This window comes from Lutra lutra, chromosome 4, assembly GCF_902655055.1.
Source record: "Lutra lutra chromosome 4, mLutLut1.2, whole genome shotgun sequence".
NCBI classification, from domain to species: Eukaryota; Metazoa; Chordata; class Mammalia; order Carnivora; family Mustelidae; genus Lutra; species Lutra lutra.
This window is the reverse complement of record NC_062281.1, coordinates 142,004,405-142,029,782: the sequence shown is the minus strand read 5'-3', so window position 1 is coordinate 142,029,782 and position 25,378 is coordinate 142,004,405. Positions and strand designations below refer to the sequence as shown.

General features: G+C 35.4%; 1 protein-coding gene across 5 annotated transcripts in view; it reads right to left on the bottom strand.

The window, feature by feature from the left end:
* Positions 1-25,378, bottom strand: part of C4H1orf141 (chromosome 4 C1orf141 homolog) — a 50,286-nt gene that overhangs the window by 16,934 nt on the left and 7,974 nt on the right. For 2 of the 5 annotated variants that reach the window (XM_047725366.1, XM_047725368.1), the window contains 3 exons: positions 22,764-22,921; positions 9,820-9,932; positions 4,205-4,272 (listed from right to left, as the gene is read on the bottom strand). In XM_047725366.1, the coding sequence (XP_047581322.1) occupies positions 4,205-4,272; positions 9,820-9,932; positions 22,764-22,921 (339 nt within the window). The remainder of the gene's footprint in view (positions 1-4,204; positions 4,273-9,819; positions 9,933-22,763; positions 22,922-25,378) is intronic. The other 3 variants (XM_047725370.1, XM_047725371.1, XM_047725369.1) reach the window with 2 other exon arrangements.

Here is a 25,378-nt window from a genome sequence, read left to right as displayed (position 1 = left end):
ATATAGGTATAATTTTTAAAATTATGTTGATATTCTTTATCATATTAAGCAAGTATTTTCTGTAGTCTTATCAATGATGGTTATTGAATTTATCAATTGCATTTGAATCTTTTGGTATTAAAATTGTTTTCCGATGAAACTCCAGGCTTAGAATTGGCAGATATTTAGGGTGAGAATGAAAATAAAAGTTGTAAAGAGGCAGGTTAACGGAAATTCTGTGGAATTTCTGAACCAGTTGTCATTTCCCCCATTTCCCACTTACCCTAGTCCACATACAAAGTTACAGGAAATTGTATGTAATTAATTCCAGGATAAAATAAGTGCTCTTCTGCTACTGAACTTACTGCTAAAATGAGTTTGGTTTCCAGGATGAAACTCTCTACATTTTAGCATCTGAAGTACAGACTACCAGTCAAGCTACCTGCTCTCTGCCCTTCTATGCTAAAGTAAAGCTAGCTGGTTGAGAATTCTGGTGTATACACAGAAGAGTTGGTTCTCAATTCTAAAGAAATACTTATTTATAGAATTAATAGCAGTTTCATAAGAAGATTAACCCGTATCTTCAGTCTTAAATATGAATAAATGAAGATTTATCATATATAATAAAAATCAGTAATTTCAGAAATACCCATCATGATAAACAAAAGGAACACTAACAACAGAAAAGAGATGATAATTCAAGAAATAGAAAATAATTTAAGAAAATGAACTCTAATATCCTCAGAAAACATTGAGAACAAATATAATGGGAGACTATGAAAAGAAAAAAACAACAACGAAGAACAAGAAAGAAATTTAAAATGTCATTACCGAACCAAAATGAAGTAAAAAGATCAGAATAAAGGGCAAATTTTCAGAGATAAGAAAAAAAAAATAGAGAATAGCAATATAGAGGATCAGTCAAAGAAATCTATCATCTGACCATTAGAGAACAGAGAAAATAGTGGAAAGGAAACTGGAAAAGAAATGACAGAAAGATATTTTTGAGACCTAAAGAAAGACATTTGAATTTACGGTGGAGTTTATAGAACACTGAACAGAATGAATTGAAGTAAAATTACCACACTCAGACATATCCTTAGAACATTCCAAAACAACATTAATAAAGAGAAGATTCTAGAAGATTACAGAAAAAAAATAAGATGACTTACAAAAGACTGAAACCTTTTCATTAGCACCATTGAATGACATAGAACAGTGGAGCAATGTCATCAAAGTTTAGGAAAAAAAATGATTTTAAACATATAATTCGACTCAGCTAAACTATCATTCATATACATGGGAAAAATAAGTAAATGACATTTCTAGGGAAGTTTCTTGAAGAAATATTCTAGGAAAATAAAGATGAAATCCAAGAAGGAATAAGACATGGAGTACTAGAATCTGGCAACTAAACCAGGAATGGAATGACCCAGTGACAACTCCAGAGCAGGCTTAAGAATAATGGATCAAATTTACAACAAAAAGTCACTGAGCTCCAACGAATAATTCCTCCAAGAAGATTGGAATGGATTCTACTCAATAGAGAGAACAAATAAGGAAGCTTGACTGTATCCACGTATAATGAGAAAGTTACATGTTTCTTTTTCAGAGGCTGCATATCTTAGAGGTAAAGAGCATGTATCAGACTGTTAGGTTCTTCCTAGCTCTGTTCTTTATAATTTGATCTCAGCCAAATTACTTATCTTCTTTGTGCCTCTTTCTTTCTCATCTATAAAATAGGAATAAAAATAGTACTTACTTCATTGAGTTGTTGGAGATATAAATTATACACACACACACACACATATACACACATACATATATATACACATATATATGCATTTATATACTATAGAAATACTATAAGTACTATATGGATGTTTGCTATTATTATCATTCTCTACAAGAAAAAAAAAGAAAGCCAACTAGAATATTCAGGAAAAAATACAAAAGTGTACAGGACAGTCAAATTCTCAGTGTGAGGCAGACTAACATATAGCATTGCTTTTTGAGTAACTGATGGAGAATAAGCAAAGGGAGCCTTTGTTTTTACATTTTACCCATTGAGAAGAACAGTAATCCTAGCACATTACTTTGTTCTACAATGAATGATTATTTACAATGTCACAGTAACATAGATATTATTTATAGTTTTGAGTTTTAGAATTAACCTATAGACAAAACATGAGGGCTCCATCAGAATTGCAAGTTGATACAATCATTGACCTCAATAATGTAAAAGTAAAGATATACTTGACTTGGGGAAGAAGGTGTGGAGGAGAGTGGGAGAAAAGAATGGGACTGCTAAAATCTTCATCTTATGTAAAGGGGAATAGCAGTTAATGACTAAAGTTGAAACAAAAGAAAAAAAACTTAGATATTTTATAGGTGCAAAAGTTAACAGAGAAAGCAAAAAAGTAACTATCAAAAATAAGAAAATGGAAAGAAAGAAGAAAAAAGAAGAGAAAAAAAAGAAGAAAAAATGGGGAGAAGTGAAGTGTAGAGCAGTGTAAATAAGCTAATTCAAATATGTTTTACTGATTATTCAGTAGATAATATTTAAAGTAGATAAATAAAAAAATAGTAGTAGAAGCTCATTCTTTAAAATTATGGAATTGGGGCGCCTGGGTGGCTCAGTGGGTTAAAGCCTCTGCTTTCAGCTCAGGTCATGATCCCAGGGTCCTGGGATCGAGCCCCGCATCGGGCTCTCTGCTCAGCAGGGAGCCTGCTTCTTCCTCTCTCTCTGCCTGTCTCTCTGCCTACTTGTGATCTCTGTCTGTCAAATAAATAAATAAAATCTTTTAAAAAAAATAAAATAAAATTATGGAGTTAATCATAAGAGAAATTAAAAACCCCCTAAAAGTTAAACATGGTTACCTTTAAAAAGGGAAAATTAGAACAAAAAGTACAGGATGGAAGTGCTTTGTGTTCTTATTAGCTTTTCTGTATTATTTAATTTTTAATATTCATATGAATATTTCAATTTAATTTTTAAAAATTAAAATGCTACATTTTTCTAAAAGATGGTAATAAATTTATTATTATGAGTAAACTTATGATGTTACTATATATATGTATTTTTTTTTAAGATTTTATTTATTTATTTGTCAGGGACAGAGGGAGAGAGAGCAAGCGAGCACAGTCAGACAGAGAGGCAGGCAGAGGCAGAGGGAGAAGCAGGCTCCCTGCTGAGCAAGGAGCCCGATGTGGGACTCGATCCCAGGACGCCGGGATCATGACCTGAGCCGAAGGCAGCCGCCCAACCAACTGAGCCACCCAGGCGTCCCTGATGTTACAATATATATTTCTTGAAAGATTTTTTTTTTAAATGTGAACCTAAATAAAACATGTAGTTGAGGATAAAATAGTCCAAACAATGGATGCTGTAAATCTTCTTAAAAATTATAAAAGGTGGCAATATGCAACAAAAATTATAATGTCATTAATTATGATCCAAAGTATGTATTTCTTCATGTTTCATCCTCCATTTTAGCAATAATCAGGGTTAAAAATAAGTTAATTAGTACCTAGGAAACTCTTTTAAATGACTTTCCTTGCTGATTCTCTAGTTAACTTCTCTTTCTAGTATCCTGGATAAAACTTAATGAATAATATCCAAGGCATGCACAATGCTCAAGGCTAGTCAACTATTTTTCAAGATGCCCTTGAACCTCTGCTCAAATGGTTATCAAGAGTCAATACTATTGTCAAATCACATTGTGTATTACTCTTCAATACTTCAATTATACTTCAGTAAAAAAAAGTCAGTATTATTGGTCCCAAACCTGTTTATGGTTAATTGTTACTGTAATTATATAATTTAAATAACCATAGCATGCTCCAAAAAAATGATCTTGGCTATACATGAAAAGATTACAAATGGATTTGTATTTTCATATTTTAAATTAAAATTAAATATTTAATTATGCCTGTAGAGTTTTTTATGATGTCCTGTTTTAACTGACTTTATGATAACTGTTATTCCTTATCATACTTGGTAAAAAATTTCTGCTGTATGGACTGTCAAGCAAATAATATATTATTTTCTGTATTATCTCTGTACATAAAGTTATAGTAATATCAAAGATGAAATCACTTTAAAACTTTATATTTTTAATCCTAAAATACATTTGAATTTGGGACTTACAGAAGTATACATAAAATTGTCAGCGCTAATCTGAATTTCTACCAAGTAACTGTTAAGTGGACAAATTAAACCTACCTCAGCTGTATCCTTAAGATAAAGGAAAGGTCTAAATGATCTTGATTTCAGATTTTCTTTCACAGGCTCTAAAGAAACAAATACAAATACAAATGATATTTCCATACTATTTGACTACTTCTAACTATCAATAAACTATTTTCTCTATTTCTAGTAAACTTTTTAGTAATGTAATTTGATGAACTTAGGTGCTTGTGTTGCTTTACATTTATATTTTCAGAGCTAAATATATTCTTTTTTTTTTAAGATTTTATTTATTTATTTGACAGAGAGAAATCACAAGTAGGCAGAGAGGCAGGCAGAGAGAGAGGAGGAAGCAGGCTCCCTGCTGAGCAGAAAGCCCGATGTGGGGCTCGAACCCAGGACCTGGGATCATGACCTGAGCCGAAGGCAGCGGCTTAACCCACTGAGCCACCCAGGCGCCCCAGAGCTAAATATATTCTATTTTGCTTTAAAAGTGAGTTTCTATTAACAGAATACAACTTTTTTTAAAATTTCTTTTCAGCGTAACAGTATTCATTGATTTTGCACCACACCCAGTGCTCCATGCAATCCGTGCCCTCTCTAGTACCCACCACCTGGTTCCCACAACCTCCCACCCCTGGCCCCTTCAAAGCCCTCAGATTGTTTTTCAGAGTCCATAGTCTCTCATGGTTCACCTCCCCTTCCAATTTCCCTCAACTCCCTTCTCCTCTCCATCTCCCCTCAGAATACAACTTTTGATTATTTACTTCTGGTTATTTATCAGAAACTACGGGAGGTCAGAACTATGACCTCAGAACACACGACAAAGTACTATCTTCAGGGGAAAAAAAATGGATTTCTAAATAAAATGGAATCACAATAATTAAAGGAATCTTTTCACTCATTATTCCTTTGAAGAGAGAAGTATTCCCTTCAAACTGAATCCCCCCCCTAAACTCTAATTATGTATTAATCTGGGTTATCCTCTAATGGATTTAGTCAAGCATACAGATGGGTTGCATACAGACAGGTACAGACATTGGATTTAGATAGCCTGGGACCACACCCTACATTTTGTCTGTAAATCCTGTAGCCTTGGGTTGAGTTATTTAACTTTGGTGAGCCTTAGTTTTCTCAGTTGTTAAGGGGAAATAATGGCATTTACCTTAAAGGAGTGCTGTGAGGATTAAAGGAGATAATAGATGTAACAAACTTAATAGTATCTGGCATTCATTCAATCAACAATTATTTATTGATCACTTATTATGTGCCAAGCATTGGTGTTGGACTCACTTAGGACCCATCACCCCTTCTTTCTTTTCTATTTCTCCCTTTTGGAATGAGAATGCCTATCCTGTGCTTGTCTGAGCTTTGCATTTTGCAAGTATACATATTGTTGGTTCCAGAGGTTTACAGGTAGAGAGGAATTTTGCATCAAGAGGAATCATACCTTGAGTCTCATCCATGTCTGATTTACATAATATTTAGATAAAACTCTGGATTTTAACAATTTTAACAATAACATAAAAAGTCAGATGTCAGTAAAATAACTGAAGTGTTCTAAGATCTTTTTTTGTCCAGAATGAGGGTAATACTAGATTTTAAAAGACTAGAGGGGCGCCTGGGTGGCTCAGTGGGGTAGGCCGCTGCCTTCGGCTCAGGTCATGATCTCAAGGTCCTGGGATTGAGTCCCGCATCGGGCTCTCTGCTCAGCAAGAAGCCTGCTTCCCTTTCTCTCTCTCTCTCTGCCTTCCTCTCCATCTACTTGTGATCTCTCTCTGTCAAATAAATAAATAAAATCTTTAAAAAAAAGACTAGATTGGGTAACTATTTACTATATGTTGGCTAACTGGACATAATAAAAAGATAATAGAATAAAAAATTAAAAAAGAATAGAAACAGAGTATATAACTTCCAAATTAATAAATGGAAAAGTGAAACTTAAAAAATTCAATCCTAGAGAAAAACATGAGAAGACAGGGGGGAAAGTATAGAAATAAAAGAGCAAATAAAGAACAAAATAAGATGGCAAAATTAAATCCAAAGATATCAGCAATGACATTAAGTGCAAATGGACTAAGAGCTCCATTTCAAAGACAAAGATTACCTCAGTAGATTATTAAATGTAATAGTATGATATTTACAAGAGATAAATCTAGATTACAATGTTATAAGAGGGTATTAAAATGATGGGAAAAGATATACCATGTAATGGTAGCCAAAAGAAAGCTGGGGTAGCTACAGTAATATTAGATAATAGGACAATTACTTTATAATTAAGAAGGGTTCAATTCACTAGATACATAATAATTTTAAATTTTATGTAATCAATAACATCGCCTAAAGGATATTAAAAATCTATAAAGCAAAATTTGACACTACAAGGAAAAATGCAAGTCTGAAATTTCTCACAAATTATCAGAAGAGCAAACAGAAAAATCAATAAGGATATAAAAGAGTTGAAAAATACAGGCTACCAATTTGACTTAAAAGACATATTCAGAACACTGTACTCAACTACTGTAAGATATACATTATTTTCAAGCACATACAGAGCATTTACAATTAACAATATAGTGAATGATAAACACACATTAACTAATTACATAGGACTGAAATAATATGGACTATATCCTCAAACAACCATGTAATTGTGCTAAAAAGCTATAGTCAAAAGGATAATTAGAAAAACCTCCAATAGGGGCACCTGGGTGGCTCCTTGGGCTCAGGTCAAGATCCTGACATTGGGCTCTGCTCAGTGGGAAGCCTGCTTCCCCCTCTCCCACTCTCCCTGCTTGTGTTCCCCTCTCTTGCTGTGCCTCTGTCTGCCAAATAATAAAATCTTTAAAAAAAAAAAAAAAGAAGGAAAGAAAGGAAGGAAGAAAGAAAGAAAAGCCTCAAATAGGGACGCCTAGATGGCTCAGTCGGTTAAACACCTGCTTTCGGCTTAGGTCATGATCCCAAAATCCTGGGATCGAGTCTCCCAATGGGCCCCCTGCTCAGCAGGGAGCCTCTTTCTCCCTTTGCCTGCTGCTCCACCTGCTTGTGCTCACTCTCTCTAACAAATAAAAAAAAAATCTTAATAAAAAAAAGATAAATCTCAAGTACTTTGAGTGGAGACATATACTTCTAAATAACTAATGGGTAAGAGAAAAAAATCATAATGGAAAATAGAAAATATCCATGATATTCTTGGAGAACAAAATTGGAAGACTTGCTCTACAAGATTCAAGGGTTATTTTAAGCTACATATATTAATGTGGTATGACATTAATGGTAAATAGACAAATAATGAAACAGAGTAAGAGTCCCCGAGCAAAGAGCCCAGAGCACTAGGGAAAGGATAGTCTTTTAAATTACATGCTGAGATATCTATATCCACATAAAAAAATTAAATTTGACCCTTACCTCACTCAAAATTTAATTCTGGGTAGAGTTTAGGCCTAAACATAAACAGAAGAACTAAAGTCTTTTCTAAGATAACTAGGAGAAGGTCTTCATGACCACAGAGTAGAGAAACATTTCTTAAGTATGGAACAAAAAATACTTATCAAATGGGGGAAAGATCTGGTTTATTTGACTTTATTAAAGTCAAAGAATTTCATCAAAAAGACACTGTAGAAAGAAAAAAAGAGAGAGAGAAAAGAGAAGATATTCATGATACATAAAACCAACCAAAACCTAGTGACTAGAATATATAAAGAAATCAATGAGAAAAGGACAAAAACCTACTTTTAAAATGAGCTAAGGGGCACATGGGTGGCTCAGTTGGTTAAGTGTCTGATTCTAGCTCTGGTCATGAGCTCAGGATCCTGGGATCAAGCCCCACATCAAGCCCGGCTTTAGGCTCCGTGCTCAGCAGGAGTCTACTTCTTTCTCTCCCTCTGCCCCCCCCCCCCACTTATGCACACACACTCTCTTTCTCTCAAATAAATAAATAAAATTTTGGAAATAAAATGAGCTAAAGCTCAAAGGATTTCTAAAAGTGTAAATTTAATTGATTCACAGTGTTATGAAGAAGTTCTCAAACTTAGTGGTAATCATGGAAATGCAAATTAAAACATAATCATATACTATTATGTGCATCAAAATAAAAATCGGATAATTCTGAATGTTATCAAGAAAGCAGAACAAAAAGAACTCTCACAAATCTGATGGGAGTACAGATTGGTACAACTACTTTGGAAAGTTTGCCAGTATTTATTATAGTTGAGGATAAGTATACTTGGCAATATAAATCCTGGATATACACTCTCAAGAAGTTTTAACACATATACAGCAGGATGCATAAACAAGAATGTTCATTCAGCATTGTAATGGCTGACAAACCAAAAACCCAAAATTTCAACAGTAGAATAGATAAAATGTGATATACAGTTGATCCTTGAACGACCTAGGTTTGAACTACATGAGTCCATTTATCCATGGATTTTTTTGATACAGTACAGTACTATAAATGTGTTTTCTCTTCCTTATGATTTTCTTAATAACATTTTTTCTTTAGCGTATTTTATTATAAGAATATAGCATATAATAATACATACACAAAATGTGTGTTTATGTTATTAGAAAGGCTTCTGGTCAACAGTAGGCTATTAAGTTTTGGGGGAATCAAAAGTTATATGCAGATTTTTGACTGTGCAATGGAGTCAGTGCCTCTAACCCCCATGTTGTTCAAGGGTCAGTTGTACACTATTTTAATGATAGAAAAGATAAATTAAGAGGAGAGACTGAAGAGTGATAGAGCAGAAAAACAAGATATATGGATATATGGGTTCCAAAATCCCAAAGAGGAGAGTTTTAAGGAAGAGGGAGTGATCAACCAACTATATTTATGTTGAAAAGTGGAAGAAAATGAAAGCAGAGAAATATTATTTGTACTTAGCAATGGAGATCTTTGGTACTCTTGATCAGAGTAGCTTCAGTAGAATGGTGGAAGCAAAAACCAGACTGAAGTTGTCTGAAGTTTGAAGAAAAGCTGAGGAAGTAGAGACAGTGTATGCAAACAAATCCTTTGAGAATTTAGATGATTAAGTGTTTCAGAGAAATGAGGCAGTATAAGGCAATGTGGAGTCAAGGAGCCTCAGTCCAAGGGGTCAATGAGAATGATTCTTTGAATCCTTGAATTGAATGGTTCTTTGATAATCCCAGAGAAAGAAAAACAAAGGCAACACAAAACTCAAATTCTCTGAAGACCTGCAGCATTAGTTCCTAGCTTACAGATTCCTTAAATTTCAAAGAAAGATCCTTTACTTTACAGTTTCTATAAAATAAGTTTTTATTAAGCAAGATGTCCATACTTGATTTCTTTTTTTAACAGTAACAAGAAAACTCTAAGGGTTGACCTGAAAGGAAACTTAGATATATTCTTTCTAGAAAAATAAACATTAAAATATATTCTTAATCTGTGACTTGTATAAATAGCCCATTCCAGTATTAAACATTGCTTCCTCTTAGGAAATCCTCCTTTTTGGCTCACTGAAATCTCTCATGCTGTGGTTATGAGCCCTATACTTTCAACCAATTTCTTTCAACAGAGACATCAAATTATCAAGAACTTTTAAGACACACATTAATAAATAACAATGTATATAATAAAAGCACTCATTAATAAACTAAAGGAGAAGTAAATATGTTACACAGAGCATTACCTATTGACTTGCTTTCTTGATTTTTTATATTTGTTGGTATAAAGTGTGATCTTAAATTTAACTTTTCAAAATCACTCTTTCTAGGATCAGGTTCATTTTTGAAGAAGACATACCTAGAAAAAATAAAATTAATCTAAATTAAAATAATCAGAAAAATCTATGAAACTAATCTAAAAAAATAAATTTGGAGAAATGTGGTTAAGTCCCAGTAATATAGATTAGATGTCATTGTATTAATAACACTACAATACAAAATGTAAAAGGATGGGACTAACTTGGGAGATAAAAATATTGGTGATAATCACTTGAAGTACCGACAGGAAACTGTTGTTGTCATAGGATTGGGGGAACTGTAGAAAACTATATTTCATAAGCTGATTAACCTTTTAAAAATATGCTAGAAATCCATTAAATGAGATATTGGTGACATTGTCAGACCTGAGTTAAAGTCATGAGACACAGAGTTATGGTCAGTTCAGACACCAGAATAGTAGACCAGATAGGATGACAGCACTTATTTATTGTAAAGGACATTTTCTCCACTAAATCCTTTAACTGGCTATTGATGGTATGTAATAAAGTTAAAAAGTAATATATGATAATAAAATATTACATAATTCATATTTCAGACCACTAAATGCTGTGACTCAGTCATTCAACCTCAGAAACTCACCTTCAGTTGATATCTAATCTCACATCTTTACATATTACCTATAGACTGATGTCTCCCAGGTTTATAATTATAATTTATAATTTATAATCTCTCAAACTCTTCCCTGAGCTTCAGATTTATATATCCAACTGCTACATGACTTCTGCCATTAGGTATATTATAGGCATCTCAAACTTAACACATTGAAAACCAAATCCTTACTTTTGCTTCCTTCCCAATCTGATCCTCTTTGAGGCTTCCCCAGCTCCATTCAACCAGAAGCTTAGGCCAAAACTTGACAATATATTTGATTTCTCTTTCTCTCACTTCCCATTCCCAACTGCTGAGAAATCTCACTGGATCTTTCTTTGAAACACATCCCAAATTCAACTACTACTTTCTTCATTACTTCTACCCTAGTCCAAGACACCTTTACCTCCCATCCAAGCTACTTCCATGTGTCTCTTGCCTTCTGTTAGCTCTCTCTGCTATCACTCATCCCCTACAGTCTATTCCCAGTGCAACTATGGTGGCATCCATAAAATATGAATGTGAATGATAGTTCTCTCCCATTGTTTCCTACTAACTCAAATAAGTTTCAAAATTCTCACTCCAAGACAGAAACTGTCTCCCCATTGCTCATGTTTCTAAGTAGAGGAACTTCCACTTAATGCCCCTTTAGGGCTCTCTCTGTGCATACACAACCCCCAGCCTTCACATCGAAGCAGAATGAATTTTCCAGCTTTTTGGTCTAACGAGAAAGGAACTTAAGCTCCCACTTAAGGACCTTGGTATTTGCTCATCCCTCTGCCTGGACTATTCTTCCCCTGGCTACTGCCAAAGGTTACTTCCTTAAGTTGTAAGAGAGAATTTTGTTAAGACTCTACTCAAATTTCCATGACTTCAGAAAGGTCTTTTCTGTCCCCTTCTCTATCTAAAATAGTAATCCCTATCAATCTTAATTCCTTTAATTTACTATATTTTTCTTCATAGCATTTATCACTAGTGGATTTATATTATACATTCACTTGTTATTTAGTTTAATATCTGTCTCCTCACCTTATCCTAAAATGTAAATTGAGAGTGAGTTTATTTTGCTCACTGTTGTATACCCAGCACCTAGAACAGTAACTGACACATAGTTAAGTACACGTGTAATAACACGTTGAGTACACAAACTGTTCTGGTAAATTTTTATTAAACTTTCTTATAATCTTATAATTTCCAATGAGATTTTATTTTATTCTCTTTGGATTTTTCTGTAAATAATCATTTAATCTTCATAAAATGATTTATCTGTTCTTTAAAAAATACTTACATTTTTGTCTTATGTTCTTATTTAACATCCCTGGCAAGCACTTCTAGAATAGTGCAGTATAGTGAGACTGGGCACCCTTCTGCTTCCAATTTAAATGGGAATGTGTCAAGTGTTACACCCTAAGGATGATGTTGGCTATACAGTCTTGTTAAGGAGGTCATTTTTTTAGCCTTATCTTACTAAGTCATTTTTCAAATACATTTCCAGAATACGTAGAGGTGTTTTTAGATATGAATTTCCGTATGGTGAACTAAAGAGTGTGGACTTTGGAGTTGGGGCTTACTTTGCATCTCAACTCTATGTGAACTTCTGCAGAACACTGATTTCCTCTGAATCTCAGTCCTTCACAGGCCAAATGCGGGTAATAGCTACTTTATAGAGTTAGTATAAGAATTATGTAAAATAAAGTTTAGAAAGTCCTTAGCCAGTATTTGTGACATAGTAAAAGGCCAGTGAGTAGTACTTTTTAAACTTTTTATTATTCCTGAAATTTACTCCACTGAGTCACAGTAGAGTAATATTTATTTAGTACAGTGTTAGATTTTACTTTGTTAATACAGTAAGTTATTGAAAGGCACTATCCTGTTGTTTTAGAGAGGGTGACCAGATGATTTTTTTACCCACAGCTGAGTAAAAAGTAACAAATAAATAGTCTGCACTCTACAAACATGCACCAATATTTGGGGCTAGACATTCCCCTCTTCTCCCAAGTAGCAGAAAACTGTAGTGGGGAGGGGGGCATACCAGAATTATGTCATTAACCTCACAGAGTCTACAGTGGCTTTTCCTTCTCTTTTCAGTGTTGAAGGGAGCAGGGAGGCTTGGGGTTTCCTAAGGAATTACTTACAAAGACTGAGTTTTTCAAAAGGTAGAGTTTGCTGTCTCATTCTTCAGCTGCACACCTGTTAGCACACTTGCTGATTTGCCCTATGTCTAGCTATATAAAAACAAATTTGGAAGATGGAATGGGAGGAGAAATCAGAGCACACTGCATCCCATTGTTTGGCATGGCAAGGATGTTTGAGTTTCTCAAGGGGGAAAATGGACACTGAGGTTCTAACTAGGCTTGGGTCATTTTGCTGGTATCGCATGCAGATTGCTGACTGCCAAGCTAGTGATCCTTAGCAAAAGAGGCTATGACATATACTGGAGGTGGAAGAGTTGAGAATGAATCTGAAGAGGTGTGGCTGAAGGAGGCTCTCCTTGGTTAGGGAACTGGTCTGTCTGAGAAACTATCACCCATGTCTCCTTAAAGAGTTAGGTTGTTTTTTTTTGTTTTGTTTTGTTTTTTTGGTCTTCTTCTTCTTCCAACTGTAAGGATTGCAATTTTTTGAGGGCAAGCACTATGTCAAATATAGAAATTCTGAGGTTCCTCTTCCTTTGGGACAAACACCATCTCCCATACCACCACCAAACCCCTAACACAGTGTTACTATATAAGCACACAGGAAAAGCTTTTTTTTTTTTTTCAATTGAAATATATTTGAGCTATAACATTGTATTTGTTTTATATATACAACATAACTATTTGATATATGTATATATTGTGAAATAATCACCACAATAAGTCTAGTTAATATCCATCACCATATCACATAGTTACAAACTTTTCTTTCTTATGATGAGAACTTTTAAGATCTATTCCCTTAGCAACTTTCAATGTGCAATGCAGTATTTTTTACTATAGCCACCATGTTGTACATTACATCCTCAGGACGTATATTTATCTTATAAACTGGAGGTTTCTGTCTTTTGACCATCTCCACCCATTTCACCAGGAAGGCTCTTTGTGACTAGAGTTGGCTGGAAGATGACAAATAATAAGAAAGAAGAGGGTAGCAGTAGCTAGGTTAAGTAAGAAGCTCTGTTCTTTCCTTCTCTCTCCTCTCTTACTCCTATACAGGGGTAGAGGAGGAGGGTGTGGTGCTGGTAAATATTTAGTAACCTTTTTTCTCCGAGTGTAGTTTCAACATGTATGTTTATTGACATTTTCATTTACCTTAATGAATAACATGAAAGTAAAACAATAAACACATATGTTAGAATTTCATTCATTCATTAAGGGCACAAGCTACTTTTTTTTGCTGAGCCAGATGATAATTTTTGAATTCTAGAATATATCTTCAATTTTGTGTGCTATTCAGAGTGTAATGGCTATAGGCACAACACACTTCTTTTTTTTTAAGATTTTATTTTATTTGATTTGACAGAGAGAAAGAGAGATCACAAGTATGCAGAGAGGCAGGCAGAGAGAAAGGGGGAAGCAGGCTCCCTGCTGAGCAGAGAGGCTAACATGGGGCTAGATCCCAGGACCCTGAGATCATGACCTGAGCTGAGGGCAGAGGCTTAACCCACTGAGCCACCCAGGGGCCCCCAAGACATACTTTTAAGTTTAATCTTCAACAACATTTTCTCCCTCACTTTCCCCCACTGTCTTAAATTTAGTCAAATAACAAATCAAGCCCCCCGCTTTGTACTGTTTGTTAATTTCTGTAGTGTAAATACACCCATGGCTGATTTCAAGCTACTGATGGGACATCACTGAATGAGCAATTGAAAAGAAATGTGTAGTAACATGATATTATATAATAGTTCTGCCATATGGATACAATAGATGTAAATGATTTCAGCCACAGATAATAGTAACATATAGTAAAATAATTAGGGAGGAGTTTTGAGTATTGTCTTTGTTTTTACTATGTCATTGAATTTTTAGCTTACATAGTTTAACTTTGAATAATAACTTAACCATCTCATAAAATTCTGAAAACTCAACAGTCAGTTCTAACAAACTGGTAGGAGCTGACTTTAGCACAACATTTTCCCGTACTAGAAGCACAAAAAATTATAAGAAGTAAGAGCGGGAGGTGAGCTAGAAAGACTACACCCACCTCCCACTCACTGGCCATACTCCTTTTCCACTTCAGCTCCTGCAGTGTCAATAGACTGGCTAGAGAGTGGAAGGGAAAGCCTCAGCTAGCATGTGGAATCAAAATACTAAATTGGACTGACTTTTAAGATTTTTTTTTTTAATTTATTTGACAGACAGATCACAAGTAGGCAGAGAGGCAGGCAGAGAGAGAGAGAGAGGAGGAGGCAGGCTCCCCGCTGAGCAGAGAGCCCGATGCGGGACTCGACCCCAGGACCCTGAGACCATGACCTGAGCCGAAGGCAGAGGCTTCAACCACTGAGCCACCCAGGCGCCCCTGGACTGACTTTTAATAGCCAAAAGTGATCAGAATGAAATTGGAGAAATATAAAAACTGTTTTCTGTTCCTGAGTTGAGACTAAGCAAATGAAACAATTAAGCTAATATTTTACTTTAGGTTTTAAAAAAAATCTATATTTGTAAGTGAGATTTAGAATGGTTTTATGTTCTTGTGGTCAGACTTGAGGATCAAAGACATCTTTTTAAAAAGAACTGAAAGTATTCCATTTTTGTTTATGCTCAGAAACCATTTAAATAATTCTTTTTTCTTAAAGATTTTATTTATTTATTTCAGAGAGAGAGAGAGAGAGAGAGCTCACAAGCAGGCAAAGGAGCAGAGGGAAAGGAAAACTCCCCTCTGAGCTGATAGCCTGATATGGGCCTTGATCCCAGGACCCTGAGATCATGACCTGAGCCAAAGGCAGCCATTTAACTGACTGAGCCACCCAGGTGCCTATTAAATAATTCTTTGAAACTTTGAAGAAATAGACCTCTAACACGGCTTCAAGACGATAGTCTTTTTTTTTTTAAGATTTTTATTTATTTATTGACAGACAGAGATCACAAGTAGGCAGAGAGGCAGGCAGAGAGAGAGAGAGGAAGGGAAGCAGGCTTCCCGCTGAGCAGAGAGCCCGATTCAGGGCTCGATACCAGGACCCTGGGATCATGACCTGAGCCAAAGGCAGAGGCTTTAACCCACTGAGCCACCCAGGTGCCCCTATGTCTTCATTTTCTTGCTGAGGTTCTTTCCCCATTTATACTTCCCCAGATTATTCATTATTACACCCATATTTCAAAGCAGCATAGTTATACAAAGAACTCATTATAATTATTTTAATTTCTTCTATATTCATAGTTCTGTAGGTTTTTATTCATTACTGATACTGTGCCTTTATTTTGCCTATTTTTCCTCTTCAATTTCTCAAATTATGGTCATTTTAATATTATTCTGGGAGGTATTAGACATGCTAATTTTGTAAAATGCTTTTAAAAGTTCAGTATGCTTATGAGAGGAAAGCCAAAAGTTGGTTGAAGTACTAGGAAATGATGGTTTTTTTATTTTTATTTTTTTGCCTTTCAATAAATGCATGCTTAACATGATTTATAAGAAATAAATCAAACCAAATGCTAGATATTTGGTTAATAAGATTAATTATACACAAACTCTGTCCTCAAGTGATCATGATTTTCTTTTCTAGTTTACATAATCCCTTGTCATATTGTTTTATTTCTTTTTAAAAACTTTATTATATGGATTAATTTTGTGAATTTAGTTGAGGAATAACCTAAATTATAAATCCTGATACCTAGAAGCAGAAAGACTTATGGAGTAGACAAAATGGGTATATACACAGGGTCCTTCTAAGCCCACAGGGACCTGGATAAGGGTGGTCTCCTTCTCACTGAATAATAAGCCCAAAGTATTTTTATCACTCAGTTCCAGTTTGTAAAGGAATAGGGAGGTGGGGGTGTCACAGTTTCTGTAATTATATCTCCAAGCTTTTTTCCTAAAAGTAGGTGCAAAGAACTGTGAAAGTTCTGAGATTTGACCCTACTTACAAGCTAACAAGTTAGCCTACTACAGTTTCATCTATTCTTGTGAAGTAGACTCCTGAGTCAGAGGCAAAAGCCTAATTATGGCTCACAGTGATAGGAATAGCATTTTCTGCACCAGTTCTCTGAACCCCAGTTCCACAGGACATTAAGCAGAGGGCCAAAGATTCCTGCACACACAGGGTTATGTTATAAGAGTGGAACCCTGAGCTTATGGAACCCAGATATTTTATAATGGACAGTAATATGCCTGCTCTTACTCAGAGGAAAGCACTCTTTCAAAGCTGTTTGTTATACAAAAATCCTTGCAAGGTTAGGAACAAAGACATCCAGTGCCTCTGCTTGCAAGATGTACAGAAATAGGAGATCCATGGAAAATTTTTTCCAATAGCAGAGAAGGAATGGGAAATAAGATCCTAGGAATAAAAACTGAGTTCCTAGCACTAGGTTCTCATATAATATGAAGAATGAAACCTGGATTATAAATTTGGTGGGTTAATTCACTAGCATAAAATCATAAATCTGTTTTCTGTAAATTGTATTTGTTTTGAGCTACTTATATATTTTTTTAATTTATCCCTCTCTACTTTTCCCTTTTTTGTTTTATATTTAGGAAAATTTACTGGAAAATTATGTCCTGTTGTAGTTGAGTTAAAGGGAATATAGGTAAGGGCCTTGATTTTGTACTGGATGGGTTAGAGTTAAAGGAAGATTGCTGCACATCCATGGGATGGACGTGAAATGGCACATAAAGGGAAGAAACACAAGAGTAGGACACCTCTCAGCTGGAAGCATGGGAGTTGCTCTAAAAGCTGCCTCTTCCCAACTGGAAATCTCTTATGGATCACTTCCCTGATAATGCTTTGGAATGTTTTATTGTTTTTATATGACAGCCACTGTGAGATGGAAGTCCAGAGCTTTCATTCTGGTGCCATGGGATAATTCCAAATACATTTTTGTATCATAAAGACTTCCAGTTTGAATCATTATTTTAATTATATTTAATTTTAATTTGCATAAAATAGTTCCCCAAGTAAATTCCTCAGAAAGAATATGTAGGCAGATTACCTTCTAAAGTTTTTCATACCCCAAAATTTGTTTTTGTTCTCATAAATAAATGATTCAAAAATTAAAAAAATAAATGATGATTCATACAAATAGAGGATTCTTCAGTTGCCATTCTGTTCAAAAGTTGAAAACAGTTTATTATTTTCTAGCCTCAGAGTTGTAGATGAGATGTATGAAACTCATTTGCTTTCCTTTCCTTTGTTATTAACCAATTTGTTTCTGCCTTTGGAATTAAATAAATAAATAATTATACTCTAAGTCTAGCACTTGGTAACCTTTTTGATCTGAAAATTCAAGTATGTCTTCAAAAAAAGGGCATTTTTTCCTAGTATTTATTTCCTTACCATATTTCTTACTTTCCTGATTTATGTATTAAGTATATATTTATAGGTCAAATAACCTAAAACCCTATTATGTATCTCTTTTCAATCTGATTTCCATTTTTTTTTATTTTCTCCAGATTGTGCCTCTATTTGACCTTCTAGATTATCAATTCAGTTTTCACCTGTATTTTATTTTCATTTTCCTACTCAATTTTTGACTTTAGAAACATATATACATATTTAAGATTAATTTATTTGAGAGAGAGAGAGAGGAGGGGGAGGGGCGGAAGGAGACAAAGGGAGAATCCTAAGCAGACTGTGCTGAGTATGGAGCCTGATGTGGGACTCAATCTCATAAACCTGAGGTCATAACCTGAGCCGAAACCACGTGATGGATGCTTAACTGACTGTGCCACCCAGGAGTCCCCAGAAATATTATCTTAAATCTCTTTTTGTTTTAGAAATATTTTTAAATCCCTTCATTTATTTTTAAATCCCTGATTAATTGTGCCCTTAAGATAAATGTTTTCTTAAGTTCTCTTCTGTTTCTTCCATAATCTGCTTTATTAGGAGTCACGTGCTCTGATTGTTTGTTTTTGTCTCCCTCCTTCGTATGAATGACCTGTGATTTCTCTTTGACCTCTCATTTCAGTGAGTGTGGGTTCTTCAGCACCTATAAAGGTCAGGCTATTGGAGACCCAGTTAATATCAGTCAGAGAGAGATAAGATTCTTTTGCAGTGTATCAGCCACAAATAAGCTGTTCTAAGAGGGTGACTAAGGGAGTGACAAATGAAGAGACCTCTAGAAATGTTTCTCAAACTGCTAGCTGTATATTAGAATCATCTAGGGTGTTTGGATACCTCAACTTTCCCCCAATAGTTAAATCATAATCTCTAGGCAGGACTCAGCATATTTTCCAAAACCTCTCAAGTAGGCAGTCATTGTTGAGAAGTTCTGCTCTAGAATGTCAGGTTTCTCCAGGTATGAGCAATAAGTAGGAGTTCTCCTCCAGCTACAGAGAAGAGGGATGTTCAGCCCAGTAGTGACACTCTCCCCGCAGAGAGCTAGAGTTGAGGCTGTTACCTTACCAGAATCCTCGTGGGACCTTGAAGGAGCCTGCGCCCACATAAGTGAGAAAGAGTGTGGGCAGCAGCAAGCGAAGCATGAATCTCTGTTTCCACTCACATAAAATTCTCCCTCTTCTCTATCCTTCCGGCTCCCACCTCATCCCCCCTACTTACCTGTAAGTTTTACTTTACCTAAGATTCTAGAAATGATTACCATATGTAAACATGACTAGTATATCTCATTACTATCTTACTTTTAATGACTGGAATATATGACTGCATATTTCAAAAATACAGCTTATATTTGTATTAGCTGGGTTTTTTTTTTTTTTTTTTTGAGTGCCTACTGAATGTTGGAGAATTTTAAACTCTTCACATCCATTTAACTTTAACCCATTTAACTCACACAACAACCCTGTGGACTATATACTATTATTATCCTCAGGATAATGATGAGAAGACAAGGAAACTGAGGCATAAGGAGAGACTGAGGCACAAAGAGGTTATATAACTTGTCCAAAGTTACAACTAGTAGGAAGTAAAGTTAAGTACAAACCTGGCAACTGGCCTATAAACCTCATTCTCTTCATCTCTATGCCAGACTAATGTCACACAGAGTATTAAACTAAAGGAACAAGGAATTTGGCCAATTAAATTTCACTATAGGCTGCAAGTGAATGTTCTATTCATGTTTAATTAAATTTTTTATATGCAAGTTTATCCTATTGTCATAAAACTATTTCTAAAAGGAATATTCTTTTGACAGGTCTCAGTGTAGATTTATTTTTAGGAAAATAATTCTTTTTTTTTTGAAGATTTTATTTATTTATCTGATAAAAACACAGTGGGAGGGGGAACACAAGCAGCGGGGACTGGGAGAGGGAGAAGCAGGCTTCCCACTGAGCAGAGAGCTCCATTCCAGGACCGTGGGATCATGACCTGAGCTGAAGGCAGATGCTTAACGACTGAGCCACCCAGGCACCCTATTTTTAGGAAAATAATTCTTCTAATGAGAAGTTCCTACTAATCTATGAATCTAAAGAAAAAATATTCTTTTTTTTACTGTATTCTCAGTACTCTTGAAATTTTCAGTGACAATTTAAATACTCTTAATCTATCTCTTTGCCCCTAACTTGTTTTCTATTTCTTACCACTTTATAAGTGGTAAAATTTCCATTTTCAGCTGATAATCCAGTACTAAATACTTAGGTAATGGAGAAAACACTTTGTCTCTCTTTTAAAAATTCCTTATTCCAGGTAATTTTTTACTTTTAATTAATTTATTTTAATTTTTATTTTTTAAATTTAAATTGAATAAATTAACATATAACATTATTTGTTTCAGGGTAGAGGTCAGTTAATTTTTTAAAGGGATTTTGGTAAAATGAGTATGACTATTTTGTCATAACAAATATCCAATTATGAAACATCCAATTGTGAAAAGTTGCAGAGAAGAGTAGGTTTGGGTTTACTGAGAAATCTTAGAGACTATATACAGATTAATCAAGAGATATTTTTAATATTTTATCAATTCCCATTTATCCAAAAAAAATGCAGAAATCCTGAACTAATAGTAACATGGAAAACATGTCTCTGGGGGCAAGTGGGAAAGAAGCCCTAAGAATTTGAATGGTTCTCAATCTCAGCTTTATGTAAGAATCATCTGGGGAATCTTAAGAATATTAATGCCGGAGCTTCTCTCCAAACTAATGAAAGTAGAATCCAATTATTTTAAAGCTCCCAGGTAATACTAATGGACAGATGGGTTAAAAACTACTATTCTGAAAGCAAAGCTCAGCTACAAATAAACCTGGGCAGATTTCACAGATTAGGTGACCACAGCACCAGATTGATAGTTGCTATGATTTTCAACAAACCCTGGGAAAAAAAAACAGAATGAACAGATGTTGGCGCCGGTCAGGAAGATTAGAGTAGCACATAAGCTAGAGCAGAGCTCAAAGGATGGTTCCAGGCCCAGCAGCACCAGCATTACCTGGAGACTCAAAAGACATGGTGAACCATGAGAGACTATGGACTCTGAAAAACAATCCGAGGGGTCTGAAAGGACAGAGGGTGGGAGGTTGGGGGAACCAGGTGGTGGGTATTAGAGAGGGCATGGATTGCATGGAGCACTGGGTGTGGTGCAAAAACAATGAATTCTGTTATGCTGGAAAAAAAAAAAATAAAAGACATGCAAATGATCAGGCCCCAGCCAGATCTATTGAATCAAAAGCTCTGCAGGTGCAGCCCAGCATCTGCATTTGAAGGAGCCCTCCATGTTTGAGACTCACTGAGCTAGAGTAGTGCCTCTCTACCATTAGTGTTCACAGGAATCACAGAGGGGATCTTGTTAATAGCGGTTTCTGTCTGGGAGGGGGTCAGACATTCTGCATTTCCAAGTTCTGGGGTGATAGGATGCTGCTGGATGGAAGACCACACTTTGAATCGCAAAGAGGCTAGAGGTCAGAAATGAAAGAGGCCTGCAGTGACCAGAAAGTCACTGGTCCAGGTGGGGGCAGTTAGGACATAAAGTTTAGGTTAAGCTGAAAGCTGTATGAATTAGATCTGACACCTTAGCTCGGTATAGGCTCGAGGTTTGCAAGCACTGGTGGAGACTAGTATCCTAAATTATAATTACCATAACTTAAAAGTCCAGGAACTGCATCTCAAGAGATGGAGGAGCTGAATCTATCCAATATAATCAATGAAACCAGGAGAGCATTGCTGATATGAGGACAGAAACTTTCTGCTTTGTGCTCTGTTATTTAAGCAATCATTTTGTCATAGCTAAAGAGGACTCACTGCAAGAATGGGTTGCTTCCTGGAAGAATGCTCCCCGCCTTCTGATTAACCTTCAGACATCTAAAACTTAATATATCCAAAATAAAACCTAGCTCTTCTCACTCTAATCCTCTTATCCACCCCAATGTGCTTTGCATAATATGTTCTCCTCCTAAGTACAGAGTGTCATAATACACCTAGTTACCAAGCCCAGAAGCCCCAAGTCATTCTACATTCGGAACAGGGTGGTGATGATGGAGAGCACAGGCTCCGAAATCAGACTGCTAGAGTTTAAATTCCGCTCGGGCCACTTATCTGTGTGACCTTGGGCAAGTTATTTCACCTCACTCCGATGGATTCCTCATCTGTAAAACTTCACTGAACACACTGAATGGTTATACAGAATAAATGAGGTAAGAACAGTGTTCCCACCACCACCACCACCAATGTACGACTGAAGTTCTATTAATTCTACATCTTATTACTTCTTTTGCCTGGGCTCTCCTCTACATTTCTGATACCTAGAAAAATTAATGGCATAGTGCACATACAGAATGCCCGTGGAAAACCAAGTATGACGTACTCAGGCTACCCCTTGTAAGGACACAGAGAAACTGACTTCTTGATTTTCTACGTGGACTTCTTTTGTCAGTCTGTTGGTCTAAAACTTGAAATAAAACCTAACATTAATTTGGGGTAATGTAATAGAATTCAAGACAAGTCTTTCTTTAAAAATTCAGAATTGTAATTAGTACCTAATTACCATCTGTAATAGTAAAATATTATAATAAATATTTTGTAAATGATGACTATTCAGAATGCTGATCAAGTATGTTGTAATTCATAAGCACTATAAAACATAACTTGCGTTGGACAAAGCTTACATTTAAAACAAATTACATAATCTAAGACAAATCTACAGTAGTGCTTTAAAACTCCAAACTGAAAGTCTCAGGTAGTTAGGATGGTTACCTTTTTCCTTTTTTAATACTGTATAAATTGTCTCCTGTGATCTTGGGTACTTTCTTAGATATGAATGGAACAATATCCTCTTCAAATTCTAACTGAAAGTCAAACGTCAGGGGTGTAACTGAAGTATTTTTCTTTCCTTGACTCTGAAGCGTATTTTTCTGCAGGAAAGCCAAAGTACAGCATTGTGAAAAAATGAGCTCTTTTCATACAGGGAAAATCCTGTGTGGAAAGGAACGAAATTAGTCTCACTTTATGCACACACGACAGAATTCATGTGCTAGTCAATAATGGAGAAATATTACAGATTGAAAACTAGGGGCCTTGTGTACCACCATTTTTTAATGCTGTTGCTGTGTGACCTAAGCTGCTCTTTTCCCAACCATGAAATGAGAAGACTTTGGATGAGATGATCATGAAGGCTCCCTCCTAATTCTAAAATTTAGAATTTCAGAACGACCTGTAAATTAAGCAAAGACAATACTCATACATTGAGTTATTGGAAGGAGAGCAACATGATCTCCAACCTGCTGCTCTTGCTGTCCCCACGAACGAGACGAATCACTGCAACATTTGTCTAGTTGCATGAGCCAGAAATAGAGTTAAGAAAGCAACCAAAAGACTTTGTTCAAATATTTATAGAAATGGACTGAGGAGAGAAAAGGACATAGCTAACGAGTTACTTAAGGAGCCAAAATCTTTTCTAAAAAAATCTCCAGCACTGCATAAAGGAATAAAGTGATGAAAAATTTGAAAGCAAGTCAAAGGATAGGAAATTTGCTTCTGCCAAAGAAGGATTTAGGAATTGCCCTCCTGCTGTAAATAACTAGAAAACCAGACCAAACATATGAAAACAACTGTAATCAGGCATTAGAAAGCGGGGGGGTGCTGGGGGGAGAACCATAATCCCCAAGAAAAGGGAAACAAATGAGGTAAATCCCGCAATAGCTCAGCTTGCTTATTAAAGGCAGTTTCCACACTGAGACACAGGGAAGGGGAACTCACATCAAACCTTGGCCCTTAACCTTGTTGAATTTAAGAGACAGAAATTGTCCCAACAATTACATTCTTGGGTGTCCACCCTAGAGAAATGAAAATTTACGTTCACACAAAAACCTGTACACAAATATACAGAGCAGCTCTCTTTAAGCTTTTTTTTTTTTATGTAGCTTTATTTTTAAAAGCAAAATACTGAAAACAACCCAAATGTCCTTCAGTGGGTGAGTGATTGAAACTCTGTACATCCATATAACGGCATACTACTCAGCAATAAAATCTATATATTATTTATAATAACAAAGCTATTGATTCATGCAAAAACTCAGATGGGCCTCAAGGGCATTATGCTTAGTGAAGAAGAGTCAATCTCAAAATTTCACATACTGAATTATTCCATTTACATAACATCCTCAAAATTACTGTGATAGAGGTGGAGAACAGATTAGCCATTGCCAGGGGTAGACGGGGAATAGAGTGGGGGTATAGATACAAATACAGAGAAGTAACATGAGGGATTTCTTTTATGGTGATGAAAATGTGCTGACCTTGATTGTGGTAGTGATCATACAAATCTATCACAGGATAAAAATCAATAAAATTATACACACAAATGAATACAGGTGAAAACTAAATAAAGTCTGTAGTCTGGTTACGAGCAATGTACGAGTGTTAACATGGGTTGGGACTCATACTAGTTTTGATACTGTACACAACCCATATAAAATGTCACCACTGGGGGAAACTGGGTGAAAGGGACATGGGACTCTCTATAGTCCTTCTGACACTTCCTATGAGTTGATAATTATTTCAAAATAAAAAGTTTTAAAAAAATAAAGAAGCGCCAAAGTGATTTATATATTGTTATCTCATCTTTTGGTCATTAAAAAGAAAATAGAGGCAATTCACCTTCATAAATGTATGTATGTGTACGTGCAACTGCATATTTATGAGTATATGTAAAGATATATAGATTTATACATACATATATAATATTGTATATCTTTGTGAGAGCACAAAAGAAAATGTGGATGGATAAACCCAAACTGCTAAGTGTTTTTTGCCTCAAGAGGAAAGAGTTAAAGAGGCCAGAGACAATTTTTCTTTACGTAATTTTCCTTTAGTATAATTTTTTAAAGATTTTATGTATTTATTTGACAGAGGAAGAGAGAGAGAGAGTGAGAGGGAGAAGATGTGCAAAAGCAGGGGTAGCGGGAGAGGGAAAAGCAAGCTCCCCCTTGAGCAGGGAGCCCTATGTGGGACTGGATTCTAGGACCCTGGGATGATGACATGAGCTGAAGGCAGACCCTTAACCAACTGAGCCATTCAGGCACCCTTCTTTAAGTATAATTTATATATATATATTTGTTTGTTGCTTATTTCCAAAAGTATGTTTTAATTTTATACTTTAAAAAAATAAGAAAAGTTTTACATTTTGATTATATATACTTTCAAAAGAATATCCAGAGAATCCTCTCTCAGTAATACATAAATTGGGCATAGTAACACAAAATTAGAAAATGCATTGAAATGCTTTGCACAAAGGAAGTTTTTAGTAAAAGGTAAGAATTACAAGGACTAATCATATATAAAAGGGAATTTCAGGACAAATTAAACAGATT